The sequence below is a fragment of the Crocodylus porosus genome, unplaced genomic scaffold (assembly GCF_001723895.1).
Source record: "Crocodylus porosus isolate Cpor-Errol unplaced genomic scaffold, CroPor_comp1, whole genome shotgun sequence".
Taxonomy (NCBI): Eukaryota; Metazoa; Chordata; order Crocodylia; family Crocodylidae; genus Crocodylus; species Crocodylus porosus.
The window spans coordinates 59,508,180-59,533,144 of NW_017728886.1; the positions used below are offsets into that span (position 1 = coordinate 59,508,180).

Here is a 24,965-nt window from a genome sequence, read left to right on the forward strand (position 1 = left end):
CGCGCCGCCTGGGCTCCCGGGGTGGCGGGGCTGAGTCAAAGGAGATTTTTCTGGCCGTCTCTGGAGCTTTATCCATCGCCTTTTTCAGTGTAATCGGGGCCGTTTTAGAGTTTCGGGGGGGGGTGTGGGGGGGTCCTTGAAGAAGTGACCAGGCTGAGGCCCAACATGGAGGATAAGGGGGGAGGGGAGGTGGGGGATGGGCTGGGTGCAGTCAAACAATACGTTTATCTTTAGGCTTAAATATTTCACTCCTCTATTGGCCCTGTCAGCATCCCAGTCCTAATGCTTGCAAACTTCAAGATCAGGTGGCAGCCTTGGGGCTGCTTGCACACACTCTGCAGTGGATGTCTTGACTTATATAGAAGGATTCTGGGGGACTCTGGCTACTTGTTTCACTCTTGCAGAACTGCTGCCAGCAAAAAATCTCTCTTTTGCAACTTGCAAATGCTTGCAGTTATGTCTTCTGGTTAACTGCTCCAATCTGAGTTCTTATGATGCTGGGTTCAAGAATATAAGGCATCCTGGTGGTCCTCAGCTTCCTCTGAAACATCCCTGTGCCTCAGAACATCCTGTAAAAAGGACATTTTTTAACCATGGGTGCAAGTGCAGGTTTTATGTCACTAGTTTCACCATGTGGTCTTGGGTTACACCAGACAAAGTAACAGCCTAGTTTTGTTCTGGATGAATCCACACTTGAATGTCATATGCAGTGAACACATGGGGGTTGGAAAAAGGACCATGCTTGTATTGAGATGCCTTTCTCTGAGTAATGTAAACTTCCTTTTAATTGTCATGCATTTTTCTAGTAAAAGCTCTGCAAGTCTGCAATAAAAATGGCCTCCAATAAAACTACATTGGTAAGTTCATGCACACCTAAAATATTTAAGGATTTAACCAACATATTTTTTTTTTCAAAATTATAACTTGGCATCTCCATGTAAAAGATACATCCACATCTCCCCTCCCCAGCATTATTCTGACTAAAATCTCAGATCCAGAAAGTAAGGCTATGAGAAAGGACATTGAGTTTGACTTTAAAAATCTGCCATTTAATGAGATGCATTAAATTTTTTTAAAGGAGGACTCTACTCCATTTCAGCTGTCCAGTTGTCAACCAGAATAATAGTTAACCATTACCAGAAAACACTGAATTTTTTTAGCCTTCTTTCAGCACACCATATAATCCATTGCACATGTAAAAATAGCACGTAATTTTTCACTAGGAGTTTGGAACAAACTGCCAAAATCAAGCAATTTCTGAAATTAAATACCAATATAGAAAGATAAGGCAATGGGGCATAGCTAGGGTTGCCACTGAAATTGTTTAATTGAACAACAAATCACTTCCATTTCGTAACTGTGGAGGTTACCAAATGTCTACTTCACCTGGACAGTTTTCATGGTGGAATTGTGTGTTCAATTTACATGAAACTCTATATCAAACGATGGACCACAAACTTGGAATTTAGGGCAAGCGGATGTCTCAGCAGTTCTGATGTCCACTCAGCAAATGGCAGGACATGTTTGCAAAGGATAAAAGTGCATAAGCCTAGTGTTAAATATACCCAATAAGGGAAAAAGACAAACAGATCTATGTCCTTTGGAAAAGGAACAATTATGTCTGTTGTGGGAAAAAAATATGCTGTTAAGCTTATTACTACGTAGTTGACTATATTTTAGGTAAACTTGTAAATGCTTGCATCATCTTTTAAGTGCTGTGGTTTACTTACTCTAAGGAGTATTGCAACCGGATTCCAGTCAAAATGCTTACAAATACTTAAGCTAAAGTTCTACATTTTCAGGTAGATACCAGTTCCCCAAATCCTTAACTTCAATAATGTGGTGTTAGATCTAAACACGCGAGGGGAAAGAGACCCTTTTTTCCTGACACTTGTATATATCTAAACCCCCTATTGCAATGTTACCTCAATGTTATAATCTTTCACTTTTATACAATGAAAAGGTGAGTGATTATATACTGAAGAAGGTACGTGTGTCTTCTGTGAATTTTGAATATGAAAAAATGCAGGTTCACTTTATTTGAATATGCTTAGGTTTTGGTGTAAAATGATGGGACCTAGAAGAGGTCAGATAGTTCTAGAGACATTTCTTCCTGTTGATTTCAAATGTCGCGTGTTTTTGTAGGTTGAGATGTGTATTACAGCATGCAACCACAGAACATGCCGAAATTTGAACTGAATAAGCAATTTTTTTGTGGGCCATATGGTATAAAATACACATTACAGAATTTAAAGAAGGTCAAGAAGAAAAGTTTGAAGATCTATGCGTCTATGGAGACGTACATAAATCTGTTAACATCCGATAAAGATTTCCAAATACTTACTTTTCTCATGCACTTGCTTCAAGTGTTTTGTTTTAGAAGTCTAGAAGATTTGATTCTTAAATTATAAGAGCAAGAAGAAGAATCATTTTCAGAGAATGGAGGGATGGGGAGATTTAGCCCGAAGAAGAACTTCTTTCAAGAAATTATATGCACTTGTATGTCATATTTACAATAGCCTTGTCCAACATAACAATATGGTTACTGTTACAGAGCTATGAGCATCCTGCTGCACTTTCATCTCTATCATTTTTTATTTCTTCTCTTTTTCACTAGTTTTCATGTCTGTCTTTTCCTTCTGTGAGAGAGGCTAGACATCCCTATTTTATTTCTCTTTGTTTCAGTCATAGGTTACGTTCTTTGGAGGCCAAGTAATTAGGTTGGATCACTTTAGACATGATTTCTGCATTCAGACATGCCCAGAACGTGCAAGGCAGTGCAAACATTTCTCATTTGAAGCTAGCTTCTTTAAACAGCACCTGATTTGCCCAAAAAGCCTAAATACCACACTTTTTTTGTATATTCACACTTAAACTCACTATTTCAAGTCTTCACTTTCCTGTTTTATTTTGCTATACATACATTTAGGTTGTAGATGTGCTAAGTAGATATCCAAAATTGCTGATGTTAGAGGAAAGTTGATGTAAAGGAACACAAAGATCAGTGCCTTTTGGAAAGAAGGCACTAATAACTTTAGTATTTTCATTTATAGATGGTAGAAACGTGACTTTCTATCTGACAGACTTGATAGCATCCCGTACTTAAAAAAGAAAAAACACCATGGAACAAAACCCTGGAAAGTATATAAAGCTTAATTAGTTTCATACCTGCTTCATTGCGTTCTCAGTATCTGCGTTAGTTACAGATAGCATAGCACTACGAGTAAAACTATAACAACAGTCCTGGGTGTTTTGTTGGAAATCAGGTAAGAAAACAGTGCTGTCAGTCTTAAAGAAGTTTCTCACAGGACTGCAGTGTGGGAGCTGAACTGCTATGTTACTGCCATTTTGAATACTCACTCAGCAAGAACATTTCCAAAATGGCAACCAAAATGTTGTATTTGGTCTCATGGAGCCCAAGGTGCTTAATGTGACAGTATTATAGACTTGTTTGGAGCCTTTTAAGGTTGTAAATGGGGAAATTTTGAAAAAAATACCATGTCCTTCTACATTTAATTGGGCCTTATTAAACTGGGAATGCTTGAGGATGATGTGGATGTAATTAATTTTAAGAGTTTAAATGATGCTATACAGTGTATCTTATGTAACATAAATTATCTAAAGTTTTAATTAGTAAAATTTTACATGTTACACATATTTAAGTGTAGCTGTTGTAGGATTGTACAGTTATGTAACATCTGAATGCAAGTTGAGTTGGTACATGGGTAAGGATGTTTGGGATCTGCAGTTGTGGAATGCTACTTGGTCTGTGTCCTATGGAGAGCAGTTGTCTGCTGGGTATCTAACTTGATATGGCAACATGTCCTGAATTTTTATTTTTGGAGGGCGGGTTAATATTTAATCATTTTCAACTTTCTTTTCAAGCCAGAGTAGCATCCCCTTTCTGTTCTATGCCTCTCCCTTAACATTGTCATTCTTTGTATTTGTTCTTATGCTGTTCCTTTTGCACTGCCTTTTTGTGAGTGATAGTTATTTACTAGAATCTCTTGTTAATCGTCTAGGTGTTTGGCACTTGGGAAGGAGTGAAATGAGAATGAAATCCAGAGGGGAGAGGTGGTGTTGACTGCATAGACAAAAATATTTTGCCTCGTTAAGATGTAACACTGACCACTAGTATCTTAAGAAACTTCCAAAAATCTTCAAATTACCTTCCCTGGTTCACTAATCTTATAGGCATTTGAGCTGCGTATAGCATGAATAAGTTCATAAGTTCTTTTTCTAGTGAAGACATTTGGGCCTTGTCCATTTAAGTAACTATATGAAGCAAATTAATGGTAATAATCATGTATGCTTCTGAACTTCTTTTGTAGCACAAGATGGGAAAGAAACAGAATGGCAAAGGTAAAAAAGTTGAAGAGGCAGAGCCTGAAGAATTTGTTGTGGAAAAAGTCTTGGACAGACGTGTCGTAAATGGGAAGGTTGAATACTACTTGAAATGGAAAGGATTTACAGAGTAAGGCATTCCCAACGTGTATATCTTTGGATAGTATCTAAAATTTAGTAGGCAGACAAGGTTCTTTGGGAAAATCCAATATCTTATATTAGGCCAACTCAGATACTTGGAAACATTCTTCTTTGCAAGCTTTCGGGTACAAGTACCCTTTGTCAGGCTGAGAAGAGTCTGCAGTTGGTCTTTGCTCTTCCTGGATGGAATAATAAGCCAGAGGCTGGTATGCATGTTAGAGAGCCAGTCGGTGAAAATGTAAATTGGGGTAGTCTGTGGGTGAGAGACGGGTGGGGAGGGGAATAAATGTAGCTAGTAAATAGTAGAGAGGTGACTGGCTTTCTTGCGTGTACACTAGCTTCTGGCTTCTTTATTATTCGATCCAGGAAGAACACAGCCTAACTGCAGATACTTCCTCAGCCTGATGAAAGGTACTTGTACCTGAAAGCTTGCAAAGAAGAATTTTTCCAAGTATTTGAGTTGGTCTAATAAAAGATATTGGATTTATCCAAAGAACCTTGTGTGCCTTTGTCCTTAGATCAACACGGCTACAACCTATGCCCCTAAAATTTAGTAGGTACCTTTTGTTGTCCTTCCTATCAATGCAAGAGTAAATATGACATTATTCTAAATGAAAATGTTATTTAAACTTCTAATGAAGAGGGATGTACTGCACACTGAAGTCCCTTCTGATATTCGTTACACTTGTGCAAGCACTAGCACTTTAAAAGTTTTCTGACAGATGTTCATTTTAAGGCATGATGGGATCTAAGCTGTGATTCCAGTAATCATGCCGATTACCTTGCCAGCAGTGGTTTTTATAGGTCCCTGTGAGCTGGGACATGTAAAGACCCTTAATGCCATTAAGCTGGAGAACACGCATGGTTTTCTAGGTCCTGGGGTCCCCAACATGTTCGCTCCCTCCCCCAATAAAGGAGGGGGGTTGAAGGGGCAGGGTTGGTAGCAGCGGGGAGCCCAGTGCTCCTAGCCACTTGCTCTGCCCAGGTCTCAGCCAGAGCAGGAGCCAAAATCCCATAGAGCCCAGCCTGGACCAGCCCCTGCATCATCAGAGCAGGGGCCAAACTTCCACAGAGGCCAGGCCAGGCTTTGTGGGAGTTTGGCTCCTGTGTGATTAGGGCAGGGGTGAAATACCTGTGCAGCCTGGCCTGGCCCAGCACCTGCATGATTAGGGCATGGGCCAAACTCCTGTGGAGGCCAGACTGGGCTCTGCATGAGTTTGGCCCCTGCCCCAGCTGGGACATGGGCAGATCAAGCGGCCAGCAGCACCAGACTCCCTATTGCTACTAGCCCTGCCCTCCAACCCCTCTGCGTGATTGGGGCTGGGACCAAACTCCCACAGAGCCTGACCCAGCCTGGCCCCTCTATCTTTGGGGCAGGGGCAAAGCTCCTGTGGAGCCTGGCCTGGCCTCTGTGTGACTGGGGCCTGAACCAAGCTCCCAGGGAGCCTGACCTAGCCTAGCCCCTGCCTCATCAGGGCAGGCTTCTGCAGAGCTTGGCCTCTGCCCCATTTGGGACCTGGGCAGAGCGAGGGCACCAGCAGCGCACTGGGCTCCCAGCCACTACAAGCCCTGCCCTTCCAACCCTTGCTCCCAGCACAGTCCCAGCTCCTACAACAGCCACTTTGTGCGTGCGCATGGGTATAAAGGTATGTTTTATTGATTTACGGATCCTTTTTATGTTACTAAATTGTCTGCCCCTCACACCTCACTTTTGTGTGATCCTGAAAATTTCAGTGGATAAGAATGAAATGTTTAAAGGTAAATGTCAATTTTAACCATCAAAATTTAAAAAAAAATCTAATTCTGCCAAGTCTCTCTCTCTCTCTCTCTCTCTCTCTCTCTCTCTCTCTCTCTCTCTCTATATATATATATATATACACACATAGATAAATAGATAGATAGATAACGGTAACGTGTATGTGTGTGTATATTTATCTATAGATAACGGTAACGTGTGTGTGTGTGTGTGTGTATATATATATAACCTGTGAATCCCTACAGAAGACTTGCAAAATGTCACCACTTGAGAGCAGGTCATGCTTTAGCTGGAAATAAAGCAATTTGTTGTATATAGCTGGTCTAGCTTTTGAACATACACAGTTCTGTGCACATTCACATTATCTTAAGAAGTCATATTATGACTTCATTCTATTTCCTAGAGCAGGGGTTGGCAGTGTTTTTGGGCAGAGTGCAAAAAAGCACCCACAACCTTGACTTATAAGATGCTGGCGTGCCAGGGCAGATGGGAGGGAAGCCACAAGGGGCCCAATCCTTGTCATGACAGCATAGCCCCAGCCCCTCCATACTCTGCCATCTGCTCCAAGGCACACATGCTAAGCAAAATTTCATAGATTCATAAACATTAGGGCTGGAAGGGACCTCAGAAGATCATTGAGTCCAGCCCCCTGCCCCAGGGGCAGGAAGTCAGCTGGGGTCACAGGATCCCAGCAAGATAAATGTCCAATTGACTCCTAAAGGAATCCAGAGCAAGTGCTTGCACCACTTCTAGCGGCAGTCAGTTCCAGGTCTTAGGTCTGTTCCAGGTCTTCACATGCCATGCTCTGGCACCCATGCCAGGGGTTGCCTACTAGGACTGTGCAAAGCTTCAGTCCCCAATTTGATTTGGCAGAGGTTCAGCCTAGTTCAGTGGTCGAATCTCCAAATTGAATCAGGAGACGCTTTAATCTCTCCGAATTGAATTGGAACCCTCTGAATTGATTCGGAGAGATTCAGAAAGATTTGGCGATATAGACACAGCTTTAAATGTTTTTTTACATGCCTCAATGTACCAAGCGGCTTGTGAATGGTGCGATGGTGGAGCTTCCCACAGGAGCATTGGGGGCTCCCCAGCACGCTTGGTAGCAGACCCAGGAGTGGACCAGAAGCACTTCCGGTCCACTTCCGGGTCCACAAGGAAGCATGCCCTTGGCTGGGTGACTGGTGCCTCCTGGGTCTGGAGGGGCGCTGGGGGGGGCTGCTGCGCACTCAGCAGTGAACCTGGAAGTAGACTGGAAGTAATGGAGGGGCACCGGGGGGTGGGGCCTGCGCTCCTGTGGGATACTCCATCCACCCCAACATGGCAGCATTCGTGAGCCACACCTGGTACCTTGAAGTATGTAGGAAAAAACCACTTAAAGCTGTGTCTGTGGCCAAATCACTGATTCTCCAAATCGGCATTCCATCTTCTGATTCAGATTCAGATGAATCAAACTGGGGACAGTGATTGAAATCCACTAATCAAATCACTGTCCCCAGTTTGGGCCGAATTGAATAGAGCCTATTTTGCACATCCCTATTGCCTACCCCTCTCTTAGAGTTTATATCATGTCAGAATGTATGGAACGGTAACCTGTGTAGTCTGGATATTTACAGGATCTGCCTGATGATAGGAAAGCATCTTTCAGTAACTGGAAATGTCTTGGAGATTCAGTCTTTGGGTGGTGTTCAGTGCTGTTTAAGCAGTTGGTGTCTAGGGACTTCTGAGTTGGCACTTAACTGATGGGGAGAAGCAGTTAATACACTTGAAGTTAAGTAACAGAGCTGAGCATACACATAGTTACCTAATTTGTTTGCATGGTTTTATGTCCAGGTTTTTCCAAGGTGTTTAAGTAAAAGTGAACATATTTAAATGCAGTAGCCAGGGTTTTTTTTTAAAGCCTTCGGTCATCTTATAGGAGCAAATATGGCTGCTTGATTTGTATCTTCAGTTTGAACTGCAGTTGGTCCATTGCAGTAATGGAGTCTTTCATGAACTTTCATGTATGTTTCATACTTTCATCTGTTTCAGTGCGGACAACACATGGGAACCTGAAGAAAACTTAGATTGTCCAGAGTTAATTGAAGCTTTTCTAAACTCTCAGAAAGCTGGTAAAGAAAAAACTGATGGTGCCAAAAGAAAATCTTTATCAGATAGTGAGTCTGATGACAGTAAATCAAAGAAAAAAAGGGATTCTGTAAGTATATGTTCTTGTGCTAAATATATTTTTCTTTATAATTTTTAAGGTGCCAGGCCAGAGCAGTAGATCAGTAAGTCTTCGTTGCCTACAAGGAACAACATTGGTTTAGAATGATTAGTTAAAAACAGAATAAGAAAACACCAGGAACCATGTGATGTGTAGTGTTTAACAAGCATAATATTGGCAAAAGAAAAGGCTCAGTCTTTTTGGATGTGTCAACACAGTGAGTTAAAGGAAGTCAGTTGGCATCATTCATTTAGTCTTTTCACAGGTCTACAAAAGCTAAATAATTATGGATCAAAAGTGGCTTAAAAGATAAAATGAAAAGGGGGTTAAATGATCAATTTGCATCGTGACAGAAAGTTAACAGTGGGGAATCCCAAGGTTCTAAACTAAGGTATCATGCTTTGAAACAAATGGTAGGATTGCAAAAATTGCAGGTTATGCAGGTCATTTAGTTCATTCAGTTAGGTCCAGCAAGATCTAAACAGTTCAGGTAAATGGACAGCATGGCAACAGTAAGTGAAGTGTTGATGTATGCAAAATAGGGTATTTGTAGTGGCTGGAGAAATTAAAATCCCTACAAGCTTTTAAATTGGATGTAATGATTCAGAAAGGACTTGGGTGTCATTGTAGACAGCTCAGTAGAGACGTACAGCTGTTTTCAGAAAGCTAAGAAGTTCTGACAGGAGTGGCCACAGCATCAGGTAAGGTAGAAAGCAGAGCCACAGATCAGGGCCAGGGTAGGGAGAAGAAGGCAGAGCAGCAGATTGGATAGAGAAAAGGAATCAGTGGCATTTAGGGCCTAGCTTGTGGCACACCTGCCTTAAAGGTTTGCCCCCATTTCTCTTAAGACATAAGGACCAGCTGATGGGTGATGTAAAGAATATTATAATGACTGCATAGTTCTGTCGTGTGGTCGGTTTTGCAACATTACAACGTTCAGAAAAGGGTAGCAGGAATAATCAGAACTGAGTGCCTTGGGTTTAATTGGTTTCAGGTTTGTATCTTGCTTTCTGTGAAGAAATGGTTTCTAGCTCAAAAAAAATAGTGATGCTCCTAAATTCAGGAAGTAGTTGCCAATTACTTTGCCCACTGGTAAGAAGTGGCTGAACTAAGGAGCTGAGATGTGAAAGTCATGGAACGTTGCATTTACTATAGCAAGATGCTACTTGCTTTATTTACATGTTTTTTCAAGGCAAATGTTTGTAATAAATACTTTTCTTTACTAAATAACACTCATGAAATGGTTTGTCTGATGTGTAGCCATGAGAGAAGAAATTTTGGTGTGATCTAATCTTTAATTCAGCACATTAAGCAAGTGTCATTTAGCATAAACTTTAAACTAAATATGACTTTTTTTAATAGGTTGATAAACCAAGAGGGTTTGCAAGGGGTCTTGATCCTGAGCGAATAATTGGAGCAACAGATAGCAGTGGAGAACTTATGTTTCTTATGAAGTGGTAAGTGATTTACAGCTGTGATTCGACGTGTTTAAGCTAGTGAAATAGCAATCACTCTTGGAATGAAATATGAACATTAATAGTATATTTTAGTTTTTTTGTGTAGTTTTTTTGTTTGCTTTGTTTTGATAGTAATATGGTTGTTTGCTATATGGAATACTTACTCTAAATGTAACTAACACTGCATTTGAGAGGACCTGTCCTGAACAAATAATAAAAATAAAATTGACCAATGAAATATTAGTAATAAAAAAATAGACCAGGATACTGTGTATGTGTGAGGAGGAGAGGATGTGTGTATAGGAATGATAGCTTTTTATAACTTCTGTGGTAAAGACTTTGCGGAATGACCAGAAAAAATACTAGTCTATCACTTGGCACGTTGAGACCATTAAAGATCGGTTCTTTAGAAGGTTCTTCCTTTTCATTTTACTCTAAAGTCTTAGATAGAAATATTCCAAGTGTTGCATTCATACTATAAAATGCAGAAACAGATCGTTCTGCAATAATAAAATGGAAGAAATGAAGTTCTAATCTTTCTTTTAGTTATTCTGCTTTGTAGCTAGTTACTTCATAACTTATTACAGATAGCAAACATGTATGCAAACTTTGTAGGTACATAACAGGCATGTAAAAACAACATAAGCTTTAAAAGCACAAGAGTCGGAACCACTTCGGTCTCGCATGTTTGGTTTTGTTGTCCTTCACCCTACCGACCTGCTTGGCTACAGTCTGTGAGGTAGTTTCACTACATTACGTTTAAGTTGCATTGAGTTGATATGTTAAAGTCATTCTGTGCAAGTCTGGCAGTCAAAGTCTGATGCTGCCTGAAGTTTAATCATATAATTAAAGAATAATACATTGTCAAATGCATAAAGTACATTGTTGTATAGTCATTTTTTCTCCATATATGTTCTCTTTTCTGTTTGAGATGCTTTTTAGGAAAATGTTTCTGTAAAACACCCAAGTTGGTAGAGAATGGGGACAATGTTTAATTAAATTAATGACTCAAAATTATTAACTAGTTAATATCCTTTTAAGTGTTTGAGCTGTGGAAGGAAAGCTGCTGAATTTAAATTTGTGGCTTTACTTTCTGGCATCCATTAATTCTTATTATAATACCAAGTTCAAGTACATCTTTTCTAGTACTTGTCAACTATTTTATAAAAGTCAGGATTTTTTTTTTCCCTTTCTATAATAGGAAAGACTCGGATGAGGCAGATTTGGTACTGGCCAAAGAAGCCAATGTGAAGTGTCCTCAGATTGTAATCGCTTTTTATGAAGAACGACTAACTTGGCATTCATGTCCGGAAGATGAAGCACAATAATTGTTTGCATTGCTTTTTTATATATATGAATATTGAAACCTGATTTTGATTTTATTTGATTTATTAGCAATGTCAGAAGCGTACATTCTAATGAAAATCAAGTTTGATATTTTTTGGAGTAGTGTGTTTTGCATCAACAGCAAGTAAATAAAGGCTTTCTGCAACTTCATTTATCACAGGAGAGCATTTGATACTACTACTTCCTCCACATTAGGTAACAGCTTTTATAAACCTTCATAAACCTCCATAGTTATTACTGAGTCATAACAAATGTTTAAACAAAAACTTACCAATGTTTTGTAGTCTTCTATATTATTGATGTGCATGTATCTTCTTTATCTCTAGCTAGCCCCTTTAAACTTGTAGAACCATTCTTTTTAGTATTTGGGATTACTTGGTCTGGAAGAGGCCAGATGAAAACTAACTTTGTAGTAATTTGAATGTTATCAGACTGTATATTGTTTACTTTATTGTAAATACTGGTGAACAGTGGTCAATAAAATAGTTTTATATTCTTCCTTTATACTGACAGGAACTGACTTTTTTGGAACTGGTATAATTAGGGACCTACCTAATTTGTAGGTGCTGCTTCCTGATTTTGCAGGCAGAATGTGTGCCCGGGCAGCCATTTTACTGGCAGAGCGTGGCGCCCCCTCACCCCCCCATATCCCTGACTGGCTGAGGAACCCTGGTGGCTCTGCCCTGTGCCACTGATTAGCTGTGAGGGCTGTGTCACACTGCCCTGCCCTGGTTGCCAGTTGGTGGATGGGTGGGGCCATATGACAGATAGCCATTGCAGCCAATGGAGGAGAGAAGGCAGCCATCTTGTCGGCAGTCCTTCAGCCAAGCAGTCCATCCTCCCTCTTCTCCACCCCAGTAGGCTTCCACAGTGTGCTGAGGACTGCTGGCTCCCTCTGGGGAGCCAGTGATTTATTTTTGGTAATTTTTTTTTCTTTTCCCCATGGGCATTGCCCAGATTTTGTGAAATCTGTGAAACTGTGAATTCGGTAGGTCCCTAGGTATAATGTTCTTGAAGTTACAGCAAAAGTTAGTGTTTCAGTGCATAAAAGTGTCAGAGAATAGATTTTTATCCCCTTTTCTTGTTAAACAAATGCTGAGTATTGTGGAGGTGTAGTGTTTCATATATAATCAAGTGTTTTCCTGAGCAAGATACCAAGTCCTGAAATGAGAAACTAAGCAGGGAGGGTTTCCCATTGGCTGGTTAGAGCTGGATAATGGTTTTTCTCACTTCCAAAGGCTGCCATCCTTTTTCCAACTCCTTTCTCCTGTTTCAGCACTCTTCTACCATATTTTCAATCATCTATATTCAGTGTATTCAAGCCCCACCTATATGTGTTCTCTGAAGAACCACTCTGTATGCACATCAGTATATTCCTACTACTTCCTTTTTGGTCCCTTTCCACATTTACCTGTTTCTTATACCAGGCTGTCTCCTGAAAGCACAAGTAGTCATTAAGCTTCCCTGAGCCAGCTTGGTTTCTCTCTTTGTATGGGAACAGTGGGAAATAGTGGTCATTCTTGTCTGAGTGTGCCACCTCACTGACTAAAGGGGAAAGGTTTCATGTATTCTTTGGACCAAAGGTAACCTTTGTTTGGCTTTCACCTTACTGAGGAAAAATGGGAAACAGCGGCCATTTTGAAAACGCAGGCTTTTTTGCTTTATTTACTTGGAAACTCTTCTAGTTTTTGCTGGAGTAAATTTAAAGGTTATGAAAGATTTTTTATTGATTTTAAGCAAAAGGCTATTTGTACCAAACTCCTTACCATTTTGATGTAGACCATAGGTGAAAATGTACCATAGATTGGTTTTAGACAGGTTGAATTTCAAATCCTTTCTCCTCCTTATGAAAAGATAAAGAGCTACACAGAATATAAATTAGTAAAACTAACATCATAGCAAAATGCCACCTGTGCCGCTTGTATTATGATATCCCAAATCAAACTGTTGATTAAGTTTCAACCATAATTTATGTGAAATAATTACCAGGACATTGAAACAAGGCCCAGCATAATTTAAAAGACTTCAGGCATTATACTGAAGAGAAGGATCCTGGTGATACAGTGGGCTGTAAGCTGAACATGAGCCAACTGTGTGCTGTTTTGTGCGCACCAAAAAAGCAGCAGCCAACAGCATGCTGGTTTGTACTAAAGGGTACTGCTTGCAAGTCAAGGGAAGGGATTCTTCCCCTCTAGCATTGGTGAGGCCTCACCTGGAGTACAGCATCTAGTTTTGGGCTACTGTGGACAGATAGAAAAAGAGTTCAGTGCAGAGCAATAAAAAAAATTATCAGAAACCAGGAAGGATGACTTATGGGGAAAGGCTGAAAGTACTAAGATTATTTAGTCTGTAGAAGAGAAGACAAATGGAATTTGATAATTAGAGGATTAGAGATGGGCTTTTCTCTGTAGGCATAGAGGACAGGACTAGGAGCAGTGGCTTCACACTGAAGCAGGGAAAATTTAGGTTGGAGATTAGGAGAAACTTTCTGACTATAAGGGAGGTCAAGGATTGGAACAGGATATGTAGAGAAATGGTGGAATCTGTGTTCTTAAACATTTTCAGGAGCAGGTTGGACAGATGTTTAGCTCCAGGGTTTTAATTTGAGACAATCCTGCTTTGAGGTAGTAGTTGGACTAAACGACCTTGTAAGGTCCTTTCCAACTCTGCCTACCTATGATCCTCAACTATCTTTCTTTCTTTGGAAATACCTTGGAGAAGAAACAAGTCTTTATGGTATGCATACCACTAGTGGTAGGCAGACAACCTGTCATTGTTAACAGATTTATTATAATTACTTTATATGACAAAAAATTGCTGGAGGTACTTATGGTTGTATTGTTTTAAATTGGTGGTGTACAGTCTGTCAGTTTGGGAACCACTAGAATATTATGAAAGTCACTAAATGGGTTCTGATGAATTAAGTATGAAAAGAACCAAATGTGTGTTTAAAGGGCTTTTTTTGGATTTGTTTTTGTTCTCTTACCTAGGTGGTCACACAGGTGTTTTTCTTTTTATTTATTTTTTTAATAAAAAAAATAAAATAAGCCTGGACTTAATTCTAACTTTAGGAGTTAGGAGGCATTTACATCAGTGTACACATAGTGTGTTAACATTTAAATAAAACTTAATATCGCTGTGGTTATGCTAATCCTTTAAATTGTATTTCTATTCTGTAATATGCTTCCATGCAAATCTTTAGCACTTTGTCGTTTTTTCATTTGTTTTTGTTCCTTCTGTCACAGATGGTTGAGATCCTGCTGGTGGAGACTTGCCTGACTGCTCTGAGGGGATCCATTCACTGAATCCCATGTGATCATACAGTGTTGTGTCTGGGGAAAGTTTAGGTTCTTTCCTGGTTCTGGGCAGTGGGGGGCCCCCTGCTCTTATTGGCACTAGTTTCAGAATATAGCCATCTGCCCTAGCCCTGATTGGGCCTCTTGCCCATTTTCAAGATTCCTGCCAGGATCCAAGTGTTTTGCTTCACTGTTTTGGTCCTTACCTGATTGCTTTAATGTAGGGGTGTCAGACTAACCCCAGTCCTCCAGGCTGCTCCCACTGTGTTTATGTCCAGATGTAGCCTATGAAGAACCTTGTGGATTAGATCTGGACCACAGACCAGATACAGACATGGCAGCAGTGCAATGTCCAGATGTTAACACAGCTGTCAGTGACCCCTTGCTGCTGACATGCATCCCCCATGGGGCTCCATAGCCCAGACTTCAGTGGCAGGCCCTGCCTCTGAATTTTCTGCTCCTCTGGGGCCAGATGAATTCCCACACCTCAGATGACATAGCTTTGCAGGCCAAATCTGGCTCTCAGGTCATATGTTTGACATGTCTTATTGTTTAACACACACACACACAATATATAGGCTTCTGAAATACCAAATATAAGAAGTAAAGATCTGGGCAGAAATAGTAAACTTACATGCATTTCCCTGCCTCAGTTTCATCACTGTTTTGGAGGGTTTCCTAGGCTGGGTTCAGGCTTCTCTCATGTTCAGGATCCTTCTATAGGTCATGGTTTGTCTTTGGATCAGGGAGAATATCCATCATAGCTCACCACCTCTGACCTCGATACTGTTGGACTTGTATTAAAATCTAGTCAAATATTTAATTATCAAGCAAGCTGCTTTGACTTAAAATAATTTTGTTATTTTTTTGTTTTACAATCCTTCCTAGCAAGATATTGATCCTCGCTGGTCAATAACCATTACAATAGGTGGATTTGATTCCATGCCGAGCTTTCCTATGAAATTACATATTATTATTTCTACCCAGGAAGACATGCTGCCCGTATTTTAAGCAGATACACAATTCAGCAAACATATGTTTATTCATTCTTAATTCTATTTTTTATATTTTATGATTGATCAGTAGACCATGATAACTGACATAGGATCATAGAGAACATAGAACTGGAAGAGACTTCATGAGGTCATTAGTCCCGTTCCCCGCTTAGAGCAGGATGACTCTAAATTAAACCATCCTGGTCAAGTGTCTGTCTTGCCAACTTGAAAATTTTGCAACCACCCAAGGTAGCCCGTTCAAGTGTTTGGGATAAAATTCCTCAGATCCCATTGTATGTCTGCTGGCACTTGAAGAATCCAACATTGGGGAGCAGCTCCCTCATACTGGGTTGTCCACATGCCCTTTAAACTTGCTTGCATATGGGGACTTAGGATCAGGAAGAGATTTCCTGATCCCAGGTTCCCCATACACCCAGACTTCTAAAAGGCACACATGCAGCCCAGTTGCTCGTGTTCCCTCTAAACTGCAGCACATGAGGATCTCCATATCTGGGAAGCAACTTCTCCTGTGCCCTGAACACCAGGAACTAAGTGGGTGTATGGGAGAGCAGCTCCCTGCATGCCCTTTAAATGAAGTGATTTGCCACACATTAAAATTATTGTGAGATGCTTCCACATCAGAAAGTAGTTGCTGATTTTAGCAGGGAACTTCTTTGAAGCAGATGTGCCTAACTCCCCATCAAAAGTAAACTTGCTGATCAGCAAGCACTTAATGTGACCCAGCCATTCCTTAATAATAAATGCAAACCCTCTCAACAGATCTTTACTGCCACAACAATCAACATTCTCCACAACAAAACCATGGATCATGTGTGTGTCTGTCCCAGAATGTGGTATACCTTATTCAGTGCACTAAATGACCACATGGTGACTTAAGTGGGCAAAAACAGACAAAAACTATGCACTAGACTCATCAAAAAAGATAAGATGGAGACACTAGAACACAGGTAGGAGAACGTTTTTCACAGAGGATTAACTCCCTGTTTGACTTCACAGATCTTGTGTTCAATCCAACATAGGAATAGAAATTCATCAGTCTATTGGATACTAAGTACCAGAGACTTAACGTAGACAATGACTTCATGGTTCATTATAGTCTGCCTGATGCTTGCTAACCTCTGCACTTATGAATGACCCTCCTGGGCAATCTTTTACACAGCTTTTTTGTTCTATTTGCTACTTAGCTCGGCTGCCCTTGCAGAGGCCTGATGAAAGGTAATGTGGTATCTGAAAACTTTCCTGTCTATCCCAGCCATGCAGTTGGGCCAATTAAAGATATCACTCAAAAGAATTCTTGCTTCTGTGTTTTATATATGCCTCTTTATGTATTACAGGGGCTGCATGCCAGTTGCAGGAACCCCCCTCCCCACTGCATTGTACCACCTGCATCTCCCACTCCCATACTGTGCTATGCCATACCATACCATGCTTTCCTGAGTTCTCATGAGCCAGGACAGGGGCAGGTGGTGGAATCAGGAGGAGGGAGAGGGAGTCTGAAGACTCCAATAGCAACAGCAGGAACATGATGGGGAGAGGTTACCAGGCTGATATCCCACAAGTTAACCTCTTGGGGACTGAATGTGGCCCATGGGGTTCTCAGTTGGACATCCCTGCTGTAACCCAATTATTTGATGTGAATATACTGACTGACTTGAACATTTCTTTATTTTTATCTCTGCATCACTGAATAAGCTGGTCATTCATGGATAGCCCAAGATACAATAATTGCTGGATTTAAACATCTAAGCTAGTATGTTAATGTACCTCAAATACTATATTGTTCCAATTATAATTCAACCTTGCATGTATGACACTGTATTTTCTGGATCCGTTTTACAAAACAGCTTGGTCCCTGAATGTAAGTTGATAATTACAGATAAAGTCTTTGATTGGTTATGGCCCTTATAGAAGCTCACAGGAGAATCAAATAAACATAGGAAGACCCAAGGAGTTAAATACATTAAAGATGCTAAATAAAAGCCCTGGAAAACTTTCTGACTTGGTATTTTTATTGCAGAGAGAAATATTTCAAATACAAAAGTCAAAGACTGTTGGGACCATAATTATAGGTTGACTGCAAATAAAGTGTAATTTTTATGGTTCTTTTGAAGGAAATAAAAAAGGTAGACTTAGAACAATACAGTATAGTTATTGATTTAAAAGTTCAAGTTTCAAAAGCTTCTAGCCAAATAATTGTGATGATTCAGTAGATGGCGCTCTACTTTAGGGCCATAGAATTTTCTGTTCTTGGAGCTCAGTTGTTTCTGTCTCCAGTAGGTGGAGTATCAATACACTTACTGACTAATGCGAAAGGCTTGAATAAAGTATAAAATGGAATAAGCCACAGGGTTTTTATCACATAAATCTGTGCTGTATCTCCTTATACAACAGAATAAGATGTATTGAGAATTTGCAGATTCTTGGTTTCACTTGCAGTGCATCAACCCATAAAATGCTGTAACATGGATGACTTCTAGGACCTGTAGACCTGCTCACAGTCAGACTTCACAGAAAGCAAGTCTCTATAGTGCATTGCTCTTCCCCCTTAGGCAGATAGAAAGCTTGGAGATATAAAAGGGAAACATCCACACATACTTTGTTCTGTGAGGAAAATAGAGAACCCTGTCCTGTGAAGAACTACTAACATTTCTCCCCATCCCCAAAATAAAATCACTGTTAGAATGGTTCCATGCTTTACTGAAGGTAACAGCACCCTTTCATCTGAATCCTGATACAGGATTGCTTCTCTTCTTCCCCAAACTCAGCAATAACACAGAAACTAGATTTCCCACTCTGAATTGTGTAAAGATGCCATGAATCTCTTGAATTAACTACTTAGGAGAACAGATTCTAGAACTGCCACATCCAGATCCATTCTTTCTAATTGTATAAAGCTTCGAGTCAAAGGAATTTGTGTTCAGTTAAGCAAAGTTTTCTCAGTGTTTTCAAAGCCTTGATGTGAGACAAGTAGCTGTGTCATGGGTGTCATGCAAATCAACCATCTAGAATACTATTTCAAGTATGTGTCAGTGTGAGACCCAGTGTAGTTGCGCATTCCACCCTATGCATGTGAGACTGGAATCTTTTTTGAGCAGCAGCAGTGTCTCTCATGGCCATGCATGTGCCCTGTTCCTCTTTCTCCTTCCATCAGGGCATAAAGGCCGGGTACATTATATTTTTACCAGTATACGTGATCAGAAACCAGACTCTTAGAACAGAAGTTCAGCACACACAAACTGATTTTAAAATGGCCCCTATTCCCCCCTGGCAAATGTATGTTCTGTTCACTACTGATCTAAACTACACCACTTACAGAAAATCACATGAGTGAGATCAATTCCACCTCAGGCTTTTTTTAAATATTTGTACCTAGCCAAAGAACTGAGACCATGCCTCAGTTCCCTTGTAACATCTGTGAAGTAAAATGGAAACTTGATAGTGTTGGACCTTCTGTTTCTTCTCAACTCTTCCATTTTAATATTTACCAGTTTCTTTGGAGAAGAAATTCTTCATCCAATGATTTAAAAAATGGGCATTAAAAAATAATACAGTAATCACCTATAAAGCCTATACAATGAGGGGAGGCACCTCTGCCATCATGGCAGCATCTAAACTTTATTGCCTAGGCAGTTGGCAGTTAACTCTTCTGCCTCGCGAAAGGATGCATCTCTGACATCCTTGATCTGTTGTGTTTTCCCTTCCTGTACCCAAAAATCAAGAAAGACAAGGCCCAAATTATATTTACTTGAGCATTCAATGAAAGTCATGTTTGAATCTGAAGAGGTGAGAACCAGAACTGAGGAAGCTATCCATGGCAAGTTATTCAGCACCTATGCCGTGTACTTCCTAGTTCAAACAGGGAGAAGAGGACATAGAAACATCATCAAAGTCACTGACTCCAGGTTGCCTGCTGTTGATCAGTTTGGCACTGGACTATTAGCTTTAGACTTGGTGCTGATAACATAGGCAGCAACTCCAAGGTACACAACCTGTAAGAAGAGAAATCTTCCAACCCCCAATAGATTTCAAGGGTTGGGGACACAGCACCAATTGGGATGAAGCTTCAGAAGAATGCAGCAATGGCACAAAGTTTTATGACAAGTCCTGTACTGGTCCTAATCAACCACCCCTCCCTCTCTGATACTGAAATATATAACAATAAAAGAACTGTCCTCCCCTCTCATTTTGGACCTAGGATAGATATCAGCAAAGGCACCCATGGCACCAGCAGTGCCAGGCCTTCAAGCAACAGGTCTAGGACCAGCAGTTCCAGAGATATATTTCTCATCACTTCTCTAGTCAGGCCTTCTCTCCTACATCAAGTAGCAACCCTCCTCAGTCTAGCGAGGAAAGACCCTTGAGGAAGTTCCAAAGTGCAACAGGGCACTGTTTGTCAATTATTCTTTTAATGATTCTACATCTGGGAAATCACAGGCATCTAGATTTGCACAGACAATGAAAGAGGAGATGAGAAATTTTCTGGTAATTTTCATTTTCCAAGTGTAGTATGCTCATCCAAGTTTCCAACCTTCAAGATTACTGATATGGCTTATTACATTTCAGACTTGGTGATAGTACATGTTTAGTTCCCAGTTCTTCAAGTGAGAGTTTTGAGGTCTCAGAACTCTAATATATTTTTAGTAAACAACACTATATGACTTGCTTATGAAGACCCATGGCAGCTTCGGACACCTGTGAGACCTTTGTAAGCGGGGACTGACATCACTAACAGATTAAAATAATAGCATGCACACTCTCTGCCACAAAGGAATAGTATCAACTATGTGAGCTAATGCAGAAAAACAGGAAAAAAAATATGCATAGAAAACTTTCTGAGGGGTTTTTTTTTTTGCCTAATGACATTTGTCAAATTGTGTGGCATAACCTATATGTTGAACCTAGCAATCTTCTCGTGAGGCCTGTTTTTCTGGTTCCCTGACCTCTACCATCACTGTCATTCTTCACAGAGTCCTCAAATTTTATTTTTTTAAATACATGCATAACAATGAGCATAATGCATGATCTTCCATTAAACCTCCACCTTCTATATTCCCTCTCTTTGCGACTGTTTGCTGTAGCTGGGTCTAATTTGTTGATGTAACTACAGCAGGAAACCTTCCTAACACAGAGCAAGTTATACTTGCTGCTGGTCCTTCTTCTATCCAGCTACCATAGTTACAGATTTTTCCATTATTAGGCACGTAATATGGTCTGGTCTCTTGCCCAACAATGTCTTCTACTGTGCAGTTTCTCCAGGACACAGCAGACTAACAGGTGCATTCATGATCAGTGTTTGACTGCAGTCACATGTACCTTGGTCTTCTGAATAAGTCCACCTCTGCATATTATCTTTTAAGGTGCTGACTCTTGTTCAAAGGCAATTTAAACATCTTCAGACTGACCAGTCCTTCTCTGTGCCTGCAGGGACAGATTCAGTGATGTCTGTGCATTTTGGTGCCCTCGTTAAGTGTGATGAGCTGTGCAAGCTAGATTTCCAATTATGCAGCCATTGCTGACTTTAAGGAGTTCCCTTGAGGCAAGAAAGCTTTTCCATGATCTCAAGTGGCTAACAGCTGCATTTGGCCACATAGTATATGCTTGGTGTCTTTGACCTGTCATGATTATTCCACTCTTCTGGAGTCCAGTGGATAGATTCCAGCAAGCACATAAAGGTATTCTCACTAGTTGGTTTTAGACATAAAGAGTAAGCTATACATATACAGTATATGCTATACAGTATATACAGTATGAGGCACCTTTACACCAGTATAGCCATGTCAATGCTAAAAGCTGTACTAATATAACGATTTCAGTAAAAAATTAACCCCCCTAAATATAAAATAAATATGTTATTTATATTGTAAATCATTATATAATAACCCCATTTTTCCCCAGGGAAAGAACAGTAGCCTTTACAATTGTGTTAAGTACTCAAGTTACTTGTCAGCCAGGCAGCCAAGCAGCCAATCAAGGTAAGAAACAACGACAAGCCCCTGTGTGGTGCTATATAATTAACAAAATACTAATAATAAACATTTATAGAAACTTTAAGGATGCTTTAAGAATGGGTAGATATGTCTACTGTGTTGAATAATTATAGCTTAATATGCTATGCTGAAGAGATTCTTATTCAGAAGGGCACTTGTAGAATAAATTTACAGCTTCCTTTTCTTCAAACTAGTAGATATCATCCTACTAGATATCAGATTGTATGTAGAATTATAGTTATCCAAGAACAACAGGATTTATAAAACTGGATTTTTTAATGTAAAAAAAAAAAACCCTAATAAGATTTTTTCAAAATATAAGACAAATGTCTTTCATGATGCCTTTATAAACTATAAAAAAAAGGAAAATAGGATACAAACCTTTTTTTTCCCACTGCACCTTTAAGGATGCGTGTACATGGGCATTTCGTGTGAAAAAGGAATTTGGATTCTGAAGCTTTTGTTCCAGTTCAGGGTATCTTAAAAGACCTGTTTATTCTGTTTCCTAGTCTAAACTCCTTCCAGTATTCTTACAAGCAAGAACAAACCAAGGCCAGAAGTGTCATGCTTCTGGTAATTTTAGATACAGGATTATCTGTTAAAAAGTTTGATGGAATTTGTAACTTGTGGTTAGCAATACTTAAATATTATCCAGTTGCTTTTTCTTCCTGCTCCTTTATATATTTCTGGAAAAAGGGATAAGAAATACATTAGGATGTGAGCAAGGAATAAACGAAATATGCTCAGCTAATTTAACACTTCCTTGTAAACAAAAAGCAACAACAGGCTGTTTGCCAAATGCAAAAGGACAATATAGTAGAGGGAAAATGGTTGTTTGCAGCCACTGAAAAGGACAAAGCAGTAAAATTATTTGACAACATCCCTTTGAATAAATCAAATTGCTATATTCTCCTCTTTTCAGATATTTTTTACAATCCTCATTATATAGTATCTGAATGCCTTCAGGAACTGCATCAGACAATGTGAGTATAATTACTGCTTGTATTGCTGTAGTACCTAAATGCATCATTCATGGACTACGGCCACATTGTGTTAGATTCTCTAGAAATTAAGACTAATGAATGGTATTAACATTTTAATTATTGTGTACATATTCACTTGGTAATCTTAAAGTGTGAGTATTCTACTTCTGCAATGCTGGCTAATCTTTCCTACTGCCAAACCCAAAAATGAGGCTGCAAAGCTTCTGAGGACATCACCAAGTGCCACTGCCAAGAGTGTTAGTGGCTGTCAGACTACCCCTAGGGTAATGCCCCAGCCTCATTTCCAGCTTTGGTACATGTAGAACAGCAGTGGATGGGTAAGACAGGTTTTTGGCAACACCATCAATACTGCCCTGGAAGCAGCATAGACATAATCTGACTGTACCCAGTGGCATAAATCTACATCTGCTGTAAATAGCATGGAGGTAAGCTAATTAGGTCTGTCACTCAGCAATCCTACTCAGCTCACGTTAAACACTGTATAGACATAGCTATGCTGTAGTGCTCTTAGGTTATGAAGGGACTCAGATGGAGCACCTCAATATGCATGAGGTCATCACCAATTAGGCATGGGAAGTTTACCATGTAAATATGGTGGAAAGTGACTTTATTTTGGAATAAATACTCTGAAAGTTATTCTATGTGGCAGTGTGAACAGTTAGCCAGTCTCACAGAAGCAATAAATGAACATCCTAAAATTAACATGTAAATATAACAGCAGTTAGTTAAAATGTAAGAAATTCTCCTTAGGCCAGTGTGTTAGATGACTGAGGGTGAAAATGTCACCAGCTGTTCTACACCATTTGTACTGGTGCACGCTTGAGATAATGTCACAAAAACCTTTTGTGTGCATCATAACCACACAAAAACTGTGTCTCTGGTGTTGCCAGATGTCTGACAAAAATAACACCAAAATTACAGTAAGTTTAAAGCTGCTTCCTCTATGCAAACTTTAAACGTACCTACAAAATCACCTCACACCACTTTCTTCTTCTGTCAACCCCCAACTTCCCCCTTCTGACTCTACTTTTCTCTCTCAGTCACAGTTAATTTACCCTCCTCTTTCAGTCTGTGCATCCTTCTCCCACACTATACTTTTAATTCTCATATCTACCACATCCTCCATAAGCTCATACTTCAGACACAACATGATTTGAGCTTCTTGCTTAGTTAGAAGCTGCAGCTATTTCTACCTTTCTCACTCCTGCCACAGCCCAGTGGCTCCTGCTCTGAGCCCCCTTGAGAGAGCATGCCCTGACTAGAGGGCAGGTAGGAAGCCTGACTGATTGATAAGAGAAGGAAGAGAGGGGATTTGAAACAAAAAGTAGATCAATTTGAGCCCCATTTGCTGGTAGATGGTCAAACACCCATGGCTGAGCAGCTGATGGTTTGAGAACAGAACATAGAAGTGGGAATCACTGATGACTAGGACATGGTATTTAGAGTACAGCTGTATAAACAAAGTCAGTGCTGAGAAGTAACTCTGAGCAGGAGGAGATAGCCTGAGAAGAAAAAAACATGTCTTATCAGACATGCTTTTTTCTGGAGACATGCTTTTGAAGTTCTTTTTAGGACTGAAAGGTTTTCCAAAAAACTGTGCGCGGTTTGTGACAGCCAAAGAAGGGCAGCAGCTTTGCTATCAGAGGGAGTCAAAACTATGCTGGATTGGAAAGCAAGGCCAGCGCAGATTGTGAAGCCTGCAGCCCAGGAAGTATATGGTTGAAGCAGTGCCATTAGAGTTGTAAGGGTCTATCAAAGGAAAGAGCAGGGCCCAGCCAAAGTTTGTGAGAGCATAGAAAGCCAGGAATTCACAGCTTGAAAGGTATGTGAAGCAGAATCAGTGACTTGTGGCCCAGGAGGGGCCAGAAGAGACTGAAACCAGATGGGTCTAGAGGCTCAGAGTGAAGCTGAGAGAGAGGGAGGGAGAGAGAGAGAGAGAGAGAGAGAGAGAGAGAGAGAGAGAGAGAGAGAGATCAGTCTGATGAGAGGTCTGACAGCCTGAAAGGCTCTGAGTATCAGTGGTGCTAGAGAGCCAAGGGTCTGCAGACCAGACGAGGTGAGTGTTAGCAGGGCCAGGTGCCAAGTTCTCACTGGCTTAGGAGCAGTGTCCACTCCAGAGTGGAGTCAAAGTCTTGGAGACACAGCTGGAGACCCAGCGGGTCCAGGAGTTCGTGACCCAGGGGGTCTGGAAGAACCCTGAAAGACTAAGTGGTTTGGCAATCCAAGGGTGGAGTCAAAAGGGGATGATTTATTCAGCAACCTGAGAATTGAGGGGAAGGTGGAGAGAGTGACCATGAGTTGATCACTTTCTCTATTCACCGCAAAGGTGGCAAGTCAGTGAGCAATATGGAAGTCCTTGACTTTGGAAAGACCAACTTCCACAAGCTTAGGAAGCTAGTTGTTCAAGCCTT

General features: G+C 40.4%; 1 protein-coding gene across 3 annotated transcripts in view; it reads left to right on the forward strand.

Moving 5' to 3' along the window:
- The window catches only part of CBX3 (chromobox 3), a 13,655-nt gene extending 296 nt beyond the window's left edge, over positions 1-13,359 (forward strand). Inside the window, exons 2-6 of one of the 3 annotated variants that reach the window (XM_019534967.1) lie at positions 807-857; positions 4,332-4,474; positions 8,273-8,438; positions 9,810-9,904; positions 11,106-13,359. In XM_019534967.1, the coding sequence (XP_019390512.1) occupies positions 834-857; positions 4,332-4,474; positions 8,273-8,438; positions 9,810-9,904; positions 11,106-11,232 (555 nt within the window). In that variant the 5' untranslated portion in view covers positions 807-833 and the 3' untranslated portion in view covers positions 11,233-13,359. Of the gene's footprint in view, positions 1-806; positions 858-1,965; positions 1,988-4,331; positions 4,475-8,272; positions 8,439-9,809; positions 9,905-11,105 lie in introns of those variants that run through there. The other 2 variants (XM_019534973.1, XM_019534962.1) reach the window with 2 other exon arrangements.
- Positions 13,360-24,965: the final 11,606 nt, after the last annotated feature.